Below are 21,830 nucleotides of genomic sequence, written 5' to 3'. Positions count from 1 at the left end.
AGCTGTTCCTGAATCGCTGAGTGTGTGTCTTCAGGCTTCTGTACCTCCTTCCTGATGGTGGCAATGAGAAGAGGGCATGACAGGTGATGGGTGTCCTTAATGAGGCATCGCCTTTTGAAGATAAATATGTCATAAAATTATAAAAACGAGTGATTCAGAGGATTTAAACGTAAACAACAGGAATTCTGCAGATGCTGGAAATTCAAGCAACATACATCAAAGTTGCTGGTGAACGCAGCAGGCCAAGCAGCATCTATAGGAAGAGGCGCAGTCGACCCAGTAAAACACACAAAATGCTGGGGGAACTCAGTAGGACAGGCAGCATCTATGGAGATGGATAACGAGTTGATGTTTCAGGCCGAGACTCTTCAGCAGCTTGTGCATCTGTTGTGAATTTTATTGCTTTGTGACAGCAGTGGAATACAATACATAAAAATTACAATAAGAATATATAAAAACAAAATAGTGCAAAGAGAGAGTAAAATGGAAGTGTTGATGGACCGTTCAGAAATCGAATGGCGGAGGGGAAGAAGCTGTTCCTGAAATGTTTCAGTGCACCAGCCGTCAGTGCCCACATCTGTCATGGACCTGTGCATTCTGCAGAGCTGCTCCGAGTGCCAGTCTGTGCCTTTGGAAAGTGCAGTCTATGTGCTGATGCATTTGGAACATGCAATGTGTGTATTATTGGCTTGTGTATACATACAACCTCCAGGAGCTCCACAACCTTGTCGTTGGGTTTGGGGGCTTGCATGACTCAATGACCTGGAGAGCTATGTTGGCTGGAGTCAGGGCTTTGTGCTTTGTCTCTTGGGAGGGTCACCGATGCCAAACAGGTCAAAGGGTAGAGGTCAGACTAAGAGTGGTCCACCGGTCCTCCTGGTTTGAGGGTTCAGCTCAGGGCTAACAACCCTGACTGGTCAAACAAAATTGTTATAGAAACAGCAATGAAGAATCCTTCTACATCTGAGTGCGACAGTATTCCTGAGTCTCCAACTGGGACTTGTATGCCTGACAGTAGTGAAAACCAACAGAAAGCCACTGGCACAATGAAGGAAGCCCTGAACACCGCCAGAGACAGAGGACCTTCATTGCTGCCCGAAAAGCCAGCAAAGTAACGGGCAGTAAGTATTCATGCATACCTTCTGTCCGTCTGTGCATAGAATCGGAATCAGGTTTTATTATCACTGACATATGTCATGAAACCTGTTTTCTGGCACCAGCACATTGCAATACATTATTTAAAAAATTAAATAACTGCAAAAAGAGAGCAAAATACTGAAGTCGTGTTTATCAGTTAATAAATCATTCAGAAATCTGATGGTCGAGGGGAAGAAAGTTGCTCCTAAAATATTAAGTGGGTCTTCCAGCTCCTGTTACCCTTCCTGATGGTAGTAACGAGAAGAGGGCATGTCCTATACGGCTTCATGATCAATGCCGCTTTCTTGAAGGTGTCCTGGATGATGTGTTGCTGGGGAATCTTGTAGAAACCTATAAAGTTGTAACAGAGCTGCACCGATTGGCTGCTGGCATTCCTGATGGAGGAGGGTGGGGCTGTGCATCCCAGGACCAGGGTAACAGTGTGAGGAGCAGGGGTGAGTTCAAAGTTCAAAGATCAAAGTACATATATATCACCATATACAACCTTGAGATTCATTTACTTGCAGGCATACACAATATGTCTACAGAATAAAAACCTTAACAGAATCAACGAAAGACCACACCAACTTGGGCGTCCAACTAGCATGCAAAAGACAACAAACTGTGCAAATACAAAAAGAAAGAAATGATAATAAATAAATAAGCAATAAATATCAAGAACTTGAGATGAAGAGACCTTGATAGTGAGTCCATAGGAAGAGGGAATATTTCAATGATGGGGCGAGTGAAGTTGAGTGAAGTTATTCCCTCTGGTTCAAAAGCCTGATGGTTGAGGGGTAATAACTGTTCCCAAACCTGTGGTGTGGGTCCTGAGGCTCCTGTACCCTCTTCCTGATGGTTGAGGGGTAATAACTGTTCCCAAACCTGTGGTGTGGGTCCTGAGGCTCCTGTACCCTCTTCCTGATGGTTGAGGGGTAATAACTGTTCCCAAACCTGTGGTGTGGGTCCTGAGGCTCCTGTACCCTCTTCCTGATGGTTGAGGGGTAATAACTGTTCCTGAACCTGTGGTGTGGTGTCCTGAGGCTCCTGTACCCTCTTCCTGATGGTTGAGGGGTAATAACTGTTCCTGAACCTGTGGTGTGGTGTCCTGAGGCTTCTGCACTGCCTTCCTGATGGCAGCAGTGAGAAGAGAGCATGATCTGGGTGGTAGGGTCGCTGATGATGACTGCTGCTTTCCTACAACACTGCTTTATGTAGATGTGTTCATCACTGGGGACGGTTTACCCATGATGGACTGGGCTGTATCCATTTTGCAGGATTTTCCTGAAAACCTTTGGGACTGAGATGAGGAGGAATTTCCTTCCACAATGAGCTGTAAACTTGCAGAATTCTCCATCGCAGAAGGCTGTTGAAGCCAAATTTTTACATTTAAGGAGGAGATGGATTTTGCTCTTAGATTCAAGACTGTTTAATGTCATTTCCTGTACACAAATGTAAAGAACGAAAAAAATGTTACTCCAGATCCAATGCAGCACAAAGAATAACACAAAGGATAAAGAACACAATAATAATAATAATAATAAAAAGCAATAAATATAAATAAAAACAAAAGATTCTGCAGATGCTGAAAATCTAGAGCAACACACTCAAAATGCTAGAGGAACTCAGCAGGTCCAGCGGCATCTATGGAAATGAATATTCCATATATTCATATAAATGAAATAGTCGATATTTCAGCTTCAGGACTGAAATGTAAATACTGTACATAAGATAGCTTATATACCTTGACTGCATGTACAGAACTTGATGCTTGGAGGTACGTAAGATGATTGACAGGAAATAACGAAGTCGTGGTGGAGTTAATGGGTGGAGGTGTTGATCAGCTTGCTGCTTGGGGAAAGTAACTGTTTTTGAGTCTGGTTGTCCTGGTATGGATGCTACGTAGCCTCCTCCCTGATAGGAGTGGGACAAACAGTCCATGAGCATAGTGAGTGGGATCCTTCGTGATGTTACTGACCCTTTCCCGGCATCTTTCTGAATATACAGTGTGCCCTTGATGGCGGGTAGACTGGTGCAGCTGATGCGTTGGGCGATTTTGACAACCAGTCGTGGCGATTTCCTGTCCGCCACAGTACAGTTCCTGTACCATGCAGTGACAAACAGGTCTATAACTCTATAAAACATCAGGGGAACAGTCTCCAGGGGAGAGTAAATCACGGGCTCACACCGTCTCAGGCAGATTTCCTGTTACATTGAATATATCCAAACGTCAGAAGACTGGCGTCTGAACTGGTGGGGAGTCTCAGGAGGAATCGGTATATCAGGAGTATGTGAAACGAAATTTGTTGTTATGTGGCAGCAGTACATTGCAATACATAATAACATCTGTCAATTACAGTACGTGTATATATAAGTTCAATTAAATAAGTAGTGCTAAAAAGAGAAGAAAGATAGTGATGTAGTGTTCATGGGTTCAATGTCCATTCTGAAATCCAGTGGCAGAGGGGAAGAAGCTGTTCCTGAATTGTCTCCAAGCTTCAGTACCTCCTCTCTGATGGTGGCAATGAGAACAAGGCATGTCCTGGGTGATGGGGGTCCTTAATGATGGATGCCGCCTTTTTGAGGCATTGCTCCTTGAAGATGTTCTGGACACTACGGAGGCTGGTGCCCGTGATGGAGCTGACTAAGTTTGCAACTCTCTGCAGCTTACTTCGATCCTGTGCAGTAGCCTCCCCACCCCACCCCCATACCAGACAGTGATGTAGCCCTGTTAAGAGTGCTCTCCACAGTACGTGTAGAAATCTGCGAGTGTCTTAGGTGACATTCCAAATCTCCCCAAACTCAATGAAATATAGCCACTGTCATGTCTTCTTTGTAACTGCATCGATAAGTTTGGGTCAGGATAGACCCTCAGAAATGTTGACACCCAAGAGAGACACATCGTCTATGGTGTCTTTTCCTTCCTTTCCAGTCCGGAAGAAGGGTCTCGGCCAGAAACATCAATTGCTTATTCATTTCCATAGATGCAGCCTGACCTGCTGAGTGCCTCCAGCACTGTGTGTGTGTGTGTGTGTGTGTGTGTGTGTGTGTGTGTGTGTGTGTGTGTGTGTGTGTGTGTGTGTGTGTTTTGCTGTGGATTTCCAGCATCTGCAGAATCTCTTGCGTTGATGACGTACTCTGCTGTCTGCAACCTGCAGCAAGGAAACATTTCATTCCTGTTAAACCAAACTTTCTAACCCAGCTTTCAAGGCAGGCTGCGAGTGGGAGGAAATGTTATTGAAGCTGTTCACACAAACACAAACAGGATGCAGTGGGGACTTGGTGATCTGTTTGAACCCCTGTGGTGGGGCTCTCAACAAGAGCTACAGTCATTACAGAACTAACAACTGTGGTCTCAGCAAGTCCTGATGTTTTTCAGTAATACAGCAACAGGTGAAGGGCAAGCCAGGGGTTCCCCAAGCCATGGTAGAATGGACATTACATCTCAGTTTAATTCCGGCGCAGTCTGTAAGGAGTTTGCACATTCTCCCCATGACCACGTGGGTTTCCTCCGGGTGATACGGTTTCCTCCCACAGTCCATTGGTCATTGTAAATTGTCCTGTGGTTAGGCAAGGGTTAACTCGATGGGTTGCTGGGCAGTGTGGCTCATTGGGCCAGAACAGAAGTGCCTGTTCTGCACTGATTATTTGTTCGTTTTGTGCCGCATCGTCTGACATGGGCGATCATGGTCTCAAGACCATGATTGTTCTTGACAGATTTTTCTACAGAAGAGGTTTGCCATTGCCTTCTTCTGGGCAGTGTCTTTACAAGACAGGTGACCCCAGCCTTTATCAATACTCTTGATAATGGAACAGGTGGTGATGGTCGCATGATCCCCTGGTGCAGATCACAAGTCCTGGTTATGTGACCACTGATGCCAGGCAGACAATCTCTGAAGAGTATTGATAATGGCTGGGGTCACCCGCCTTGTAAAGACACTGCCCAGGAGAAGGCAATGGCAAACCACTCCTGTAGAAAAATTTGCCAAGAACAATCATGGTCATGGAAAGACCATGAATGCCTACATTATACAACGTGGTACATGGTGATGATGATGGTGGTGTATCTCCCTTCTCTGTCTCTATAACAAACTGAAGTCTGAGTTTTCAATCATTAGACCATAAGACAGAGGAGTAGAATTAGGCCATTTGGCCCATTAAGTTTGTTCTGCCATTCCATTTTGGCTGATATATTATCCCTCTCTACCCATTCTCCAGCCTTCTCCCCATAATCTTTGATGCCCTGACTAATCAAGTATCTGTCAACCTCCACGTTAAATATGCCCAATGGGCATATTTAACGTGGAGGTTGACAGATACTTGATTCACTACAGCTCTGCACACAAAGACTTGAACAGATGACAATACACCCGACTTTGACTTTTCACACATAGACTTGTGCAGATGACAATAAACCCGACTTTGACTTTGGTCTGATACTTATTCCCCATCAGACGTTATTTCTATGTTCAGGGTGGAACGCTCACTCCGACCCTAGGGTTAGAGTGGGGCACTCTCCACTTTAACCTTTAACTGCGGTCTGTTCCCCAATTTTAACTCTAAATCTAAGGGGTGCCAGTGTAGCCTTTTGGTTAGCGCAATGCTATTTCAGGTCAGGGCATTGGCGTTCTGAGTTAGATTCTGGTGCCATTCTGTAAGGAGACCCTGAATGTCCTCCCTGTGGAATGCCTGGGTTTTCCCCAGGTGCTCTGGTTTCCTCCCACAGTCCAATGATGTACTGGTTAGTAGGCTAATTGTAAATTGTCCCATGATGAGGTTAGGGTTAAATCAGGAGTTGCTGGGCAGTGCACTCGAAGGGTCCATGAGCCCATTCCACACTGTATCTGTAAATCAGGCCAAGGTTCCAAGCAGTTTGAAAGCAAAATCCAAGAAGTTAATGATAAGACCTTGTTGTCAAATACAGCTTTTGAAACATTGGCTACAGCTACGGATGTGATGCCTTGTGGTCTGTGTGAACTGCTGGTTGGCATTTGGGCACACTCACTTATTGAATTCAGTATTGATCCAGGCTAGAGATAAGAGTCAGCTGTTGTGGGCAGCCTCTGGTTTGTGGTTATCCTGTTGGCATGCGTAAATACCTTTCACTCTCTTTGCCACCTCACCCAAGTTCACAACAGGAGGCCTAGCACCATTAGCAGCACCAGTTAGGTGTCGGGGAAAGTTACAAACTTCTGACACTGACTGCATTCTCCAAGGCTGCTTTATCGCTAATTGGGCTCTGACCTCTTTCAGCCTCAGACATCAATCAGACTCCAAACCATAAACACAGGAGATGCTGCAGATGTTGAAAACCCAGAGCAACACATACAAAATGCTGGAGGAACTCAACAGGTCAGGCAGGATGAATAGAGAGTAATTAACAGGCATACAGGAGCAATATGGATCAGCTAGTTGAGTGGGGTCGCAACAACAACCTTGCACTCAATGTCAGTAGGACCGAAGAATTCATTGTGGACTTCAGAAAGGGTAACATAGAAACATAGAAAACCTACAGCACAATACAGGCCCTTCGGCCCACAGAGTTGTGCCAAACATGTCCCTACCTTAGAAATTACTAGACTTCCCTATAGCCCTCTATTTTTCTAAGCTCCATGTACCTATCTAAAAGTCCCTTAAAAGAGCCTATCGTACCCACCTCCACCACCGTTGCCGGCAGCCCATTCCACGCACTCACCACTCTCTGAGTAAAAAACTTACCCCTGACATCTCCTCTGTATCTTGAGGCAACAAACACCAGTCCCCATCGAGGGATCAGAAGTGGGGAAAGAGCGAACAATTTCATGTTCCTGGGTGTCAATATCTCAGAGGATCTAACCTGGACCCAACATATTGATGCAGTTACAAGGAAGGCACCACAGTGGCTTTATTTCATTAGGAGTTTAAGGAGATTTGCTATTTGCTATGTCACCAAAGCCACACTACCAAATTTCCATAGATGTACTGTGGAGAGCATTCTAACTGGCTGCATTACTTGGGTATTTTGGGGGGGGGGCATGGGGGGGGGAGAGCATCATTGCATGGATCAAAATAATCTGCAGGGAGTTGTAAACTCACTCAGTTCCATTATGGGTACCAGCCCTTCCACAGAACCCAGGACTTTAGCTCAGTCAGCTCCATCAGGGGCACTGGCCTCTGTAGTATCCAGAACATCTTCAAGGAGTAATGTTTCAAAAGGGCAGTGTCCAGCACTAAGGACCCCCATCTCCCAGGACATGCCCTTTTTCTCATTGCTACCATCAGGAAGGAGGTACAGGATCCTGAAGGAACACACTCGGTGATTCAGGAAGATTCTTCCCCTCTGCCATCTGATTTCTGAATGGACATTGAACCTATGAACACTACCTCACTACTTTTATCTCTATTTTGAGCTACTTATTAAATTTATCTTTTTAATATATACTTCTTACTGTAATTTAGTTTTTATTCTGTATTGCAAGGTACTGCTGGTGAATAATAACAAATTTCATGACATATGCTGGTGATATTAAACCCGATTCTGAATTGATGTTTTGAGCAGAGAAGGGTCCTGATTAAGGGTCTCAGCCCAAAATGGCGATGGATTCTTCCTCTCCATAGATGCTGCCTGGCTGAGTTCCTCCAGGATTTTGTGTGCATTGTTCACACTCCAAACTCTCAGTGCAATGAATAGATTTATTTTACCTGTTTAAAAAGTCTGTGGACAATGTGGGGGTTCAGCGTGACATCAAAAACTTTTGACAAACTTCTATAGATGTGTGGTGGAGAGTATATTGACTGGCTGCATCATGGCCTGGTATGGAAACACCAAAGCCCTTGAACAGAAAATCCTGCAAAAGGTATAATGAATTTGGCCCAGTACATCACAGGTGCGGGCACGTGGCCAAGTGGTTAAGGCATGGGACTAGCGACCTGAAGGTCATGAGTTCGAGCCCCAGCCGAGGCAACGTGTTGAGCAAGGCACTTAATCACACATTGCTCTGTGACGACACTGACAACACTGGTGCCAAGCTGTATGGGTCCCTTGGATAACATCAGTGTCGTGGAGACTTGCAGCATGGGCAACTGCCGGTCTTCCATACAACCTTGCCCAGGCCTGCGCCCTGGAGAGTGAAGACTTTCTAGGCGCAGATCCACGGTCTCACAAGACTAACGGATGCTATTAAACATCACGAGTAAAGCCTTCCCCTCCATTGAGCACATCTACATGAAATGAAATGAAATGCTGTCATGGGAAAGCAGCATCCATCATCAAAGAAACTCACCACCCAGGTCATGCTCTTCATGGTCTGTTCTCACTGCTGCCATCAGGTAGAAGGTACAAGAGCCTCAGGACTTGCACCAACAGGTTCAACAGTTACTACCCCTCAACCATCAGGCTCTTGAACACTCACTTACCCATCCATTGAGATGTTCTCACTTTAAGGACTCTTTATCTTACTTCTTACTACTTCATGTTCTCATTATTTATTGCTATTTATTTATATTTGCAATTTGTACAGTTTGTTGTCTTCTGCACTCTGGTTGATCTTGCATTGATGCTGTTATAGTTACTATTTTATAGATTTGCTGAGCATACACAGGAAAATGAATCTCAGGGTTGTATATGGTGGCATATATGTACTTTGATAATAAATTTTACTTTGAACTTTGACTTTTCACTTCAAGGGGGGTACCAATATTATTAACCTGAAATGTAACAACCACAATTAAAATATACCACCATTGGTTTTATCCACTCTGCTTCTCTCAGAGTACAAAATAGTCTTTGTTACTTCTCTGCAGTTTAATAACATGTACAGTACAGAAACAGCATGTTCAGCCCAACTCATCCATGCTGACCATGATGGTTGCCTGGGCTGGTCACATTTGCTTGTATCTAACCAACATCCCCTTAATCAGGGGTCCCCAACCTTTTTTGCACCACAGACCGGTTTAATATTGACAATACTCTTGCAGACCGGCCGACCGGGTGGGGGGGGGGTGTTCAAACCGGGTTAAACTCACCTCAACATGTCTTTTACAGTTAGGGTTGCCAACTTTCTCTCTCCCAAATAAGGGACAAAAGTAGCAGTCAAATTCCGGGACACGTTATCCCTGGAAAGCCTACCATGACCACAAAGCTTTGCTCGGGCACCTGTGTGTGCAAGCGTGATGTGCCCATTTGCGTACGTGCCAATTTTTTCCCCAATTGGTTTTGCCTTCATCTTCCCAACTATATTGTACATACATTATTTCCACTTTATATAGGCTTGTATTTATCATATCATTCCTGCTTTTACTATACGTTTGTGTTATTTGGTATGATTTGGTAATTATTTTTTGGGTCTGGGGACGCTCAAAAATTTTTCCCATATAAATTAACGGTAATTGCTTCTTCGTTTTATGCCATTTCAGCATGAAAGGTTTCATAGGAACGCTCTACCTTAGCGGGGGGAATACGGGACAAGGGCAGTCCCGTATGGGACAAACTAATTTAGCCCAATATACAGGATGTCCCGGCAAATACGGGACAGTTGGCAACCCTATGTTCAAGTTCAACAGTGCGTGATAGGGAATGAGGAAAGAGGCAGCTGACTCATATTGTTTCCTCAAGGCTCAGGAGCACATGCTCTGCGGCCCAGTTGTTGGGGACCACTGCCCTTAACCCTTTCCTGTCCATGTCTGTCCAAGTATCTTAAATGTTGTAATTATAGGAACAGCTTCTTCTCCTCCTCCATCAGATTTCTGAACAGATGATGAACCCATGAACACTGTATTCTGGAATTAGGATGGACAACAGACATCAACTTCTGCAGCAAACAACCTTCAGACCTGAATGCAGATTGTAGATTGAATTTAAAATGCAACTCGGAACAATAGCCTTCCTGGATCCGCAGGTTGGGGTTGATTACAAACCAGGAAACACCCCATTCACTTGATGTTAGCACATCCATAGGAGGGAAAGGGAGAGAAAATAAATGCTGATTAACATTCATTTTGGGCGTCTGGAGTGTGGGTGTGAAGAAGATGTTTAAAAACTATATGTAATTCAAAGGAAGCATTGTAGATACATTGTAACAATAGAATTGTCCTGCCGTTACCTTTGATCTGTCATATGAAGCTTTCAGGCAGAGCACTTCTTCCAAGAGTGTCTTGAATATGATGGTCTCCTGAATAAAAGGCTTGCAATTCCACTGGCTTCAGTGTTTCTTTTGTGATTTTGTTCAGTCACAACAAACACTCTCTCAGTAGTTTTGCTCTTTTTGCATGACTTTTTACATATATTTATTCTAATTTATGGAATATTTTATGTTTTGCACTGTACACCCAGGTGCAAGAACAGTTATCCCTACCATTGAGCGCATCTACATGAAACGCTGTTGCAGGAAAGCAGCATCCATCATCAGAGATCCCCACCACCCAGGACTTGCTCTCTTCACACTGCTGCCATCAGGAAGGTGGTGCGGGCCCTCAGGACTCTCACCACCAGGTTCAGGAACAGTTATTGCCACTCACCCATACCATTCTTGAACCAAAGGGGACAACTTCACTTGCCCCTTCATTGAAATGTTCCCATAACCAATGGACTCTTTATTTCATGTCCTCATTATTTATTGCTATTTATTTATAGTTGTATTTGCACGGTTTGTTGCCTTCTGCAGTATGGCGGATCTTTCACTGATCTTGTCATAGTTACTGTTCTATAGATTTGCAGAGCAGGCCCACAGGAAAATGAATCTCAGGGTTCTATATGGTGACATACAGTATATACTGTATATTTCAATAATGAAAACTATTTTGAACTGTTACCAGAAAATGACAAATTTCACAACGTCGGTGATAATAAATGGATTCTGATTGCATCTTCATGGTGTTAGAGGCCATTCAGTCTATTAATTCCATACTAGCCTGACAACAACTCCTTTGCTTCATCTTCGGAAACAGCTCAATTTCCATCTTCAATATCTTTATTTTTCCCTTTCAGGGTTCTTTTGAAGACCCTGACCTGGAGTTACACGCTGACTATGGTTCTTTACAGGAATGGGACCTGCTTTCAGGGTTTCAGAACTGATTGTTATTTGGCATGCCAAGGGCGCGGCCTAAGAGCATCGCTCACTTTTGGAGGTCCGTGATTTCGCGGCTCTGCAGATGGGGGGGGGCGCGGGGGGAAATCGGAGGTCAGTGTGTCGTAGTAGATAGAAGATCTAAGACTGTGAGCCCAGAAACCCGAGATCTTTGGGCACAGAACTCGGAAAAAGCGACACAACTACCTTTTAACATTGTAAACCAGCGAGTTGTTGTTGTGTCTCCCCTCTCGCTGTGAAACGGAGACATCTTTCTCCCTTTTTCGGGAGAGAGAGAGCCTGTGGTAAGTCGAACACCAGGTGAACGAGTAGTGGAGTACTGCAAGTCTGTTGCTTTGCTCATGCGTGAATGCTCAGTGACGAGTGCTGATGCTTTTTATTTGCCGGTGGGGGAGAGGGGATCATTGCTTGCTACTGCTTATGCGTGGGAGGGAGGGGAGCTGGGGGGGGGGACTTTGGGGTTCTAACATTTAACTGTCATTCATTCCTTGGGGCACTTCTCTGTTTTTGTGGATGTTTGCGAAGAAAAAGCATTTCAGGATGTATTTTGTATACATTTCTCTGACATTAAATGTACCTTTGAACTTTGAGAGCTTCAAGGGGTGGAATGAAAATGCAATAAAGCATGGGCCAATGGAACTGAACAAGCCTGGACTGAGGCACTGAATTAACTTCCTATTGAACCCCCACCTCCACAGACATCCCAGCTGAACTACAGGCCGTTTGATACGGAGAAACTCAAAGGACAAGGCACAGCATCAGCCATCTCCACAGTGAATGCTGGCACAGTGTCAAGGGCTGAATGGCCACCCCTTGCTCTGATACTGGCCCCGATCCCAGGCAAAGCTTGCACCTGCACTCAGGGATGGAAACACTTCTGTGAAACAAGAAAACATTTTCACGCAAAGGGCAGTGAACCTCTGACCTGTTCGCCCTGTTGAGGTTTCCGGTGCTCAGGGTGTATTGCAGATGTGTGGTGAGATTCTGCTCAGTGAAGGCTTCAAGGGGTGGAAGCGAATCAAGGTGAAGCCTAGGGCAATGGAATGGAACAGAACAGGACTGGACTGAACTACTCCAGTTCAACCCCTGAAGTTTTTAAAGAGTCACACACAAAATACTGGAGGAACTCAGCGGGTCAGGTAGTATCTACAGAAATGAATCAACAGTCAACATTTCGGGCCGAGATCCTTCGTCAGGACTGGAAAGGAAGTGGGAAGATGCCTAGGTAGGTTGGGAGGTGGGGGGAAGAGGGATGCCAATCTAAAAGGTGATAGGTGAAGCCAGGTGCATCAGGGAGGAGATGAAGTAAGAAGCTGGGAGTTGATAGGTGGGAAAGGTAAAGGGCTGAAGAAGACGGAATCTGATAGGAGAGGAGAGTGGACAATGGAAGAAAGGGGGAGGTGATAGGCAAGAGGTCAGAGTGCAGAATAGGAGGAGAGGGAAGGGGAAGGGAAAAATTACTGGAAGAAATCGATGCTTTTGCAGAAGAGGCCTATGGACCAACATGTCAAAACGGGAATGGGGATAGGGATTAAAACAGTTGGCCACCGGGAAATTCCACTTTTTTGTGGATGGAACAAAGGTACTCCCGTTCAACCTCCAAAGCCCAGGATGTCAGGGCTGGTAATTCGAGTGGAGCTGAGGAAACCTTTCCCTCTGAGGTTGTGATGTGTTGGTGTCCTCCACAGATATCCCAGCTGAACCACTTTAAAAACTCTGCTACACAGATTCCTTGTCATCGCCGAATATGACAACCAACTACAAAGTACTGGAGAGGCAGAATTTCCCGATGCTGGTATTAATCTAGAAAGTTACAATCCTTGCAACAAAACCACTCAGCCCACCTAGTCAATCCCAATTGTCAGGAACCTCCACACAGTCCTGTCCATTCCAGAAGCGCTTCCTCTGAAAACTACACTCATCCCAGCACCGATGAGTGAAGTTCCCACAACCTATGGACTCACTTTTAAGGACTTGTCATCTCATTCTCGATATTTATTGCGTATTTTTTTTTGCTTCTTTGTATTTACTGTGAATGCTGGCAAGAAATCTCAGGGTTGTATATGGTGTGCTACCTGGATGTCCGTGGAGCAGTTATCATTGTCCAGGTCTCGCAGCTTTCCGACTCGAGCGTGCTATGGGCATTTCTATTTATTTACTTAGAGATAGTGGATCAGGCCTTTCCAGCCTTCGAGCCAGCAACCTCTCCCCCCAATTTAACCCCAGCCTAATCACGGGACAATTTACAATGATCAATTAACCTACCAACCCGTACGTCTTTGGGCTGAGGGAGGAAACTGGAGCACCCGGAGGAAACCCACGCATTCTACGGGGAAGACACACAGTCTCCCTGCAGAGGACGCCGGGAATGAACTCTGATATCTTGAGCTGTAATAGTGTTGCACTAACCGCTACGCTACTGTGGTGCCCACTGGTCACTCCATTAGTGACTGCTTACTCCTCACGCCTGTTTACCGCAGCACGTCTAACAGCTCCACCAATTCTGGTCTGAGCGCTGTCGAAAGATCAATCTCTCCCTCTTCACAGAAACAAATATCAGAGTGGTTTCCTTTTGACAGATCTTTTATGAAGCAACTGAGAAAAGTCATTTTTAGTGGTTTCACTTTCAGCCATAATGTACATTTTTTTAAAAAATATATACACATTTGCAGCAACTGTTACGCCAAAGCCCAATGCTGACAGACCAACTTGCTCGGCCGGTTCAGCAAACCCTCGGCAGGCTCGAACTCCAAAGGGCCGCTCCTTGCTCTCTTCTTCGGCTCCTTTTCGAAGAGCTGGGTTCAACAAAAAAAAGCATCGAGAGAAATGAAAGGAATTGAAAATTACAGTAAGTTACAAGAAAAAGCATGAATTAAAAACAGTGTACAAAGAGCAAAAGAGCGAGATAGTTTTCATGGGTTAGACCATAAGATATAGGAACAGAATTAGGCCATTTGACCCACCGAGTCTGCTCCACCATTTTATCACAGCTGATCCATTTCCCTCTCAGCCCCAATCTCCTGTCTTCCCTCTGTATCTCGTCATGTCCTGACTAATCAAGAATCTACCAACCTCTGCCTTAAATATACCTAATGGCTTCACAGCCACCTGCAACCAATCCCACAGACTCACAACTCTCTCGCTAAAGAAATTCCTCCTCGTCTCCGTCCTAAATGACATCCCTCTACTGGAATGGTGGAGCAGACTCGATGAGCCAAATTCCCTAACGTCTTATAAAGGAATCTGATAGGAGAGGAGAATGGATCATGGGGAAAAAGGGAAAAAGGACACTGGGGGAGAAGTTGGGCGGGAGAGGGTAAGAGGTAAAAGGCCAGAGGGGGGAATTGAAGAGGGAAGGTGAAGGCGGAGGGGGAAAAATTACTGGAAGCTGGAGAAATCGATGTTCATGCCACCAGGTTGGAGTCTACTTAGACAGAATATGAGGTGTTGCTTCCTCCAGCCTGAGAGTGGCCTCATCGTGGACTGACACGTTGGAACGGGAATGGGGATTGGAATTTGTTGGATTCGTGCATCATCTTTTTGCTATCCTGACGTTCTCTGTTCATGTACGACTACTCCAGATCACCGTGCCGCACTGGTTCTGGCCTTGCAGGAAAGCTTGGTTTCTGTCACCATCAACAACAGCCCTGCCATTGGCTACCCAGGAATGGAGTTCCAGAAATCCACCTTCCTCCTCACAACCTGCCCTGGCCACCTCTCCCACTCGCCGGGGAGGTGTGGAGCTACATTTTACCTGCTAACGCTGCTGCTTTGTAATGTTAGGCTACTGCTGAGCACAGAGACAATTAACCTGTGGATCCAGTGGTCACAAACACAAAAACACACACACAAAAAAAAAACACAACTTGCTTATTTTTTTAAAATCTATTTCTTATTGTAACTTCGACTTTTTTTTAAGATATACGGTCAGTGTCGAGCAGGCCCTTCCGGCCCAACAAGCTGCCTGGCAACCCAACAATTTAACCCTAGCCTAACCACACAATTTACAGTGACCAGGTAACCTACTGACCGATACATCTTTGGACTGTAGGAGGAAAGTGGAGCACCCGGGGGAAACACACGCATTCTACGAGGGAGACGTACAAACTCCTTACAGATGACACTGGAAATTAACTCTGAAGTCCCCAAGCGGTAACAGCATCGCATGACCGTATTGCTGAGCACAGAGATGTTTGTTAACCGGTGGATCCAGTGGTGGTGAACACACACTATGGCTTCTCCCTTCACCACCCCACTGCTTTCCTCTCCTTTCGCACTACTGATATATTTGTTATTGTAACTTCATGCTTTTTCCTTACGTATCGCACTGCGCTGCTGCGGCAAAACAAATTTCACGACATACAGTACTGCGCAAAAGTCTTAGGCCTGGACACCCAAGACTTTTGCATAGTACTGTATTTGTCAACGTACATAAGAACATAAGAAATAGGAGCAGGAGTAGATCATCTGGCCCCTCGAGCCTGCTCCGCCATTAAGATCACGGCTGTTATGATCACAGACTCATCTCCACCTACCTGCCTTTTCCCCATAACCCTCAACTCTCCTACTATGCAAAAATCTATCCAACCTTGTCTTAAATATATTTGCTGAGGTAGCCTTCACTCCTTCATTCTAGATTCACCACTCTTTGGGAAAAGCAGTTCCTCTTCACCTCCGTCCTAAATTTACTCCCCCAAATCTTGAGGCTATGTCCCCTTATTCTAGTCTCACCTACCAGTGGAAACAACTTTCCTGCCTCTATCTTATCTATCCTTTTTTTAACTTTATATGTTTCTATAAGATCTCCTATCATTCTTCTGGAGTACAGTCCCAGACAACTCAACCTCTCCAATTGTCTAACCTCCTCGGCACTGCCTTCAAAGCCAGTATATCCTTCCTCAAGTATGGAAACCAGAAATGCATGCAGTACTCCAGATGTGGCCTCACCAGTACCCTGTACAGTTGGAGCATAACCTTCCTCCTCTTAAATTCAATTCCTCTAGCAATGAAGGCCAACATTCCATTTGCCTTCTTGATAGCCTGCTGTACATGCAAACCAGCCTTTTGCGGTTCGTGCACAAGCACTCCTAAGTCCCTCTGTACAGCAGCATGCTGCAGTCTTTCACCATTTAACTAATAATCCGATCTTCCATTTTTCCTTCCAAAGTGGATGACCTCACATTTACCAACATTGTACTCTACCTGCCAGATCCTTGCCCACTCACTTAACCTATCTATATCTCTCTGCAGACGCTCCGTATCCTCTGCACAATTTGCTTTTCCACTCAATTTAGTGTACGTCATCAGTAATGTGCATATCTGAGTTCAGCAGACACACACTCACCTCTGAAACAGAAAGGTCGAAGAGCATGGAGAGATCAGCCTCCTGGTCCGACAAAGCCTTACTGATCACGGCTGCTGCGTTGGCCACGTCTGGGTGGTAGTGCTGCTGTAGAGTCTGGAGTGGGTACAGGGAGCAGAGTTAGGGAACACATTCATACCCCAGCAGAGATTAACAAGAGACCAACTTCTATAGACGCACAGACTACTATAGGTGAATAGTGGGCGGTACCCTGACTGATACGTCACAGCCTGGTATGGAAAAAACAGTTTTTAAATAACACTGTTGTTAAGACAGGTACAAGGCGCTGGCCAGAAAGAACTACAGTCTACAAATCAGTGAATTTGAATCAGTCATGGACAGTGGAAGTAGACAAACCAACTGTCTTTGTTCTTGCCATGAGATCCAAGGAATGGAAGCTGCCATTTTGTGAAGCTGCTCTGCATTCTCCATTTTGTGAACTGGTTTTGCTCAGTTGGATCAGAGATTTAAAGCAGACACAATGATGCTCCAGGTAGTCTGCTGAAGAGGAGATCACTTCCAAATAAGAAGTTATTTGTGAGGTGTTCTTTAGTTAGATACAACATGCAGGTTTATGAGTGGTGAGGTCTGTGTCTGCCTGAGTGATTCAAGCTGGTTATTGGTTTGGTAACTGATTTAGAACAAAGAGTCATAAATTATCAGTTGTCACTTGCGGAAGAGGGCAATAAATGGATGGTGGCTTGGACCAAAGCCCATAAGATGTTGAAGGTCAGTGAGATGACCTATGGCCAATAACTCCAAAATGCAACATTTCAACTGGTAAGGAATTAAAATAAAAGCAGAAGATTTGAATGCAAAGTAGCAACAACTTTCCAGAGACCAACCATCGTGGATATGAAGGATCCCCATGGACACATGGAGATTAGATCGGGACCACGAGGAACACATAGCCAGCATAGACTCTTTTCCCAGGCATTATCTTTTCTATTCTTTGACTGTTCATGCAGGGTTAGGGAAACTTAATAGGTGTATACACAGGTATTTGGCTGTGTAAATTCACGTGCTCTTCCATTGAGACACTAGAGCTATTTGTCAGTAAATACAGCTTCTCTCTGTGCCTCTCTGATCATTATTACTAAGGAGTAATCCTCGTAACAAAGAAGATGGGAAGGGCAAGTTGAATACTGGCAAATGTAAACAAATGGGACTGGCTCAGAGAGGCGACTTGGACCGAAAGGCTTATTTCTGCAGTGAATTGTGCAAGTTTGCAGGAAAACCCCCTGTCCACAAACTGACTAACCTGCAGTTCCCACAGGGAACTCTCCAGCGCTCGACACTGTGAGGGCTCCTCCTCGTCCATCACATACGGATCAGCAGAGAGACCTGGAAATAACCATAGGGAAATGTCCGTGCGCATTAGTGTGGTTCCGTGAACTGGTTCCTCAAATGCAGCAATGTGAAGTTAAACCAACAGATTGGTGGAGTTGTAGGTAGTGTAGAAGATTGGCAAAGAGTACAATGTGACATCGATCAGTTGCAGATATGGGCAAAGAAATGGCAGATGGAGTTTAACCCAGATAAGTGTGAGGCATTGCATCTTTGGTAGGGCAAATGCAAGGAGACAGTACACTGTCAAGGGCAAGATCTTTAATCATGTTGCTAAGCAGTGATCTTGGGATCCAAGTTCATAGCTCTCTGAATGTGGCTGCACAGGTTGATAGGGTGCTTAGAGCAGCAAATAGAAAAGTTACTTTAATTAATCAAGGTGCTGATTTCAAAAGTCAATTTTGCAACTTCGTAAAACTCAGGCTAGGCTGGAGAATTGCACGGAGTTCTGCTTGCCCCACTACAGGAAGGATGTTGAGGGTTTGGAGAGGGTGCTGAAGAGGTTTACTAGGACACTGTCTGGTTTACAGGGCATGTGCTATCATGAGGGGCTGGTAAACCTGGGTTGTTTTCTTTGGAGCAGCGGAGGCTGAGGGGAGATCGGATAGAGGTCTACAAAATTATGAGAGGCACAGACAGAGTGGACAGATAGTATTTGTTTCCCAGGGTTGAAATGTCTAATACTAGAGCGCATGCATTGAAGGTGAGAGGGGGTAGGTTCAAAAGCAATGCGAGGGGTAAGTTTTTTTATTCAGAGAGCGGAGGATACCTGGAATGCACTGCCTGGGGAGGTGGTAGAGACAAATACATTAGAGGCTTTGAAAAGATATTTGGATAGACACATGGATGTAAGGAAGATGGAAGGATATGGACATGGTGTAGGTAGGAGGGATTAGTGTTTGGGTGTTTTTGATTTGCTTTTTAGCTGGTTTGGCACAACACTGTGGGCCAAATGGCCTGTTTCTGTACTATACTGTTCTATGTTCTAAAGGGAAAGAGAATTACATTCATTAACACACACAAAATGCAGCATCTATAGAGAGGAATAAACAGACCTGAAGGGTCTCGGCCCGAAACATTTGAGTGTTTATTCTCCCCCGTAGATGCTGCCTGACCTGCTGAGTTCCTGCAGTATTTTGTGCAATAGTTGCTCTGGATTTCCAACACCTGCAAGAATCTCTTGGGGTTTATCGTAATAATTTTAGAATAAAAAAATGAGGTGTATTTTGAACTAACCACTCTGGAAACCACGCAGTGGTGGCCGTTTGGCTTACTGAGAAACACCTCAATCTACTCTCAATTTGCCCCAGTCTTGCAGGTGTACTTCTCTAAGACACTGATCCAACCCCCTCCTAAAACGAAGTTTCACCAAATGAGTACACAAAAAGAACAAGAGCAAATATAGACTTCAGCGGCCTGAGTGAGATTAAGTATAGTACATTAAAGAAACCACCAAGAGAAAATGAAGTATTACATTGGGCGAACCTCTACTGACATTTCTTCATTGGGAGTTTTTTTAAAAAGCGTACAGAAAATTAATTTTAAACATTGGAGATTCTCCTCCAAGAGGGCCACAACCTTGTTGAAGGGCTTGGAGGTTTGCGTGCCTCACTGATCCAGACAGCTATACCGACTAGAATCCGGGCTCTATACCTTGGCTCTTGGTCGGGTCACCCATGCCCAAAAGGTCAAGGGTAGAGGCCAGACTCAGAGTGGTCCAGCAGTCCTCCAGGTTCAGGGGTTCAGCTCAGGGCTAACAACCCTGACTGGTCGAACAAAGCTGTTATGGAAACAGCAATGAAGAATCCTTCTACATCTGAGTGCAACAGTATTCCCGAGTCTCCACCCAGGACTTGTGTGACTGACAGTAGTGAAAACCAAGAAGCTACTGACATGATGAAGGAAGCCCTGACCACTGACAGAGATGGAGAGTGTTCACTGCTGCCCCAAACACCAGTGGTATAACAGGCAGCAAGTACAAGAGATTCTGCATTTGCACGCCACAGTAGTGTAGCAGTTAGTGTGACACGATTAGAGCTCAGGGCAGAGTTCAAAGCTCAGTTCTGGTGTTCTCTGCACGTCCCCTCTGTGGAATACGTGGGTTTCCTTCTGGTGCTCTGGTTTCCTCCCACAGTCCAAAGACATACCGGGTAGGTTAACTGGGCGTGTAAATTGTTCTGTGAATATGACAGAGCACGCAGCCTTGTGCTGCTCTTGTACTGATGGAGATCGTGGAGGAAGTTTCTTTGCCAACCCGAACCTACTAGGGTCTGCAAGTGAGGAAATCGAGGACCAATTGAACAAGGAGGTCTTGAAGCTTATTGACGAGTTTTGAGGGGATGATGGTATTGAATGCAGAGTTGCTGCCCCGATTAACCAATGGCCCAATTAACGGGAACCTACGTTCTCTCTCAGTGGTGGTGCTAGTCCTCTGTCTCAGCACTGGAAACTTCAGACTAGATCTGACCGCTTGACTCTGTGGCCCATTTCTGAGCGTAGTGGTTAGCACGTTTTACAGCACCAGTGACCCGGTTCAATTCCCACCACCGTCTGTAAGGAGTTCGTACCTTCTCCCTGTGACTCCCTGTGCACGTGCTTCCTCCGGTTTCTTCCCATGGTTCAAAGACCCAAGGGGTAGGTAATTGGTCAATGTGAACTATCCTGTGATTAGGTTAGGACTATAATACGGTGTTTGCAGCTGCTGGGCACTGCAGCTTCAAGGACAGGAAGGACTGATTCTGTGCTGTATCACTAAATAAATAATGAAAATGTTCCTCCAGCACTCATTTTAAAGAGTGAAAAATGAAAGATTAGCTTTATTTGTCACATATACATCGAAGCATACAGTGAAATACACTGTTTGCAAGAGCACATTCCGATGTGCTGGGGGCAGCCCACCAATGTCGCCATGCCTCCAGCAGCTACATAGCATGCTCACATCTTACTAACTCGGACCGGTAGGGTCTTTGGTGTGTGGAAGGAAACGAGAGCACCCAGAGGAATCTCACGTGGTCACGGGGAGAACATACAAACTCCTACAGACAGCTGCCGCTGAGAAGCGTTACACTAACTACTACACTATTGCATTACTCCTACCTCTTCGTCCATTGCAAAGTTCACAGTTTTCTACAGATGTACCATGCAAAACTTTCTGAATAGTTGCACTACTGTCTGGTATGGGGTGGAGGGAGGGGGGGAGGCACGGCACATAATTGGAAAACTCTACATAGAGTTATAAAATTAGCCAGCTCCATCATGGGCACTAGTCTCCCCAGCATCCAGGCCATCTTCAAGGAGCAATGGCTCAAAAAGGTGGCATCGATCATTATAGACCCCCACCACCCAGGACATGTCCTCTTCTCACTGCTACCATCAGGGAGGAGGTACAGCAGCCTGAAGACACACACTCAGTGATTCAGGAACTGCTTCTTCCCCTCTGCCATCTGATTTCTGAATGGACACTGAATCCATGATCACTACCTCACTATTTTTCCCCTCTTTTTTGTACTATTTATTTAATATTATTATATATACACACAAATATGCATACACACTGATTATAATTTAGTTTTTATAATTTTGTATTACCATGTACTGCTGTCACAAAACAAAAAAACTCATGATACTACACCTGCTTCTGATCATTGCAGGAAATTAACCTTGAACATTGGAGAGGGTTCCATTGTAGAGGTTTCAGAGGAGATGCTCAAGAATGATTCCAGGAATGAAATGCTTATTCAATGAAGAGTGATTGGTGGCTATGGACCTGTACTCACTGGAGTTTAGAAGAATGAAGGGGAATCTCATTGAAACCTATCAAATATTGAAAGGGCTAGACAGAGTGGCTGTGGAGAGGATGTTTCCAATGGTGGGGGAGTCCAGGACCAGTGGGCACAGCCTCAGAATATTGGGATGTTCAT

At 45.1% G+C, this 21,830-nt stretch overlaps 1 protein-coding gene across 1 annotated transcript in view; it reads right to left on the bottom strand.

Annotated features, from left to right (window-relative positions):
- Positions 1 to 13,752: 13,752 nt before the first annotated feature.
- The window catches only part of noc4l (nucleolar complex associated 4 homolog), a 66,258-nt gene continuing 58,180 nt past the window's right edge, over positions 13,753 to 21,830 (bottom strand). Inside the window, exons 13-15 of the mRNA XM_063074079.1 lie at positions 17,825 to 17,907; positions 16,546 to 16,659; positions 13,753 to 13,996 (exon numbers count right to left, since the gene is read on the bottom strand). Of these exons, the coding sequence (XP_062930149.1) occupies positions 13,880 to 13,996; positions 16,546 to 16,659; positions 17,825 to 17,907 (314 nt within the window). The 3' untranslated portion in view covers positions 13,753 to 13,879. The remainder of the gene's footprint in view (positions 13,997 to 16,545; positions 16,660 to 17,824; positions 17,908 to 21,830) is intronic.

The sequence above is a fragment of the Mobula hypostoma genome, chromosome 21 (genome assembly GCF_963921235.1).
Source record: "Mobula hypostoma chromosome 21, sMobHyp1.1, whole genome shotgun sequence".
Lineage (NCBI taxonomy): Eukaryota > Metazoa > Chordata > Chondrichthyes > Myliobatiformes > Myliobatidae > Mobula > Mobula hypostoma.
Note: the sequence above shows the minus strand (reverse complement) of the source record. Positions and strands in the feature narration are given on the sequence as shown.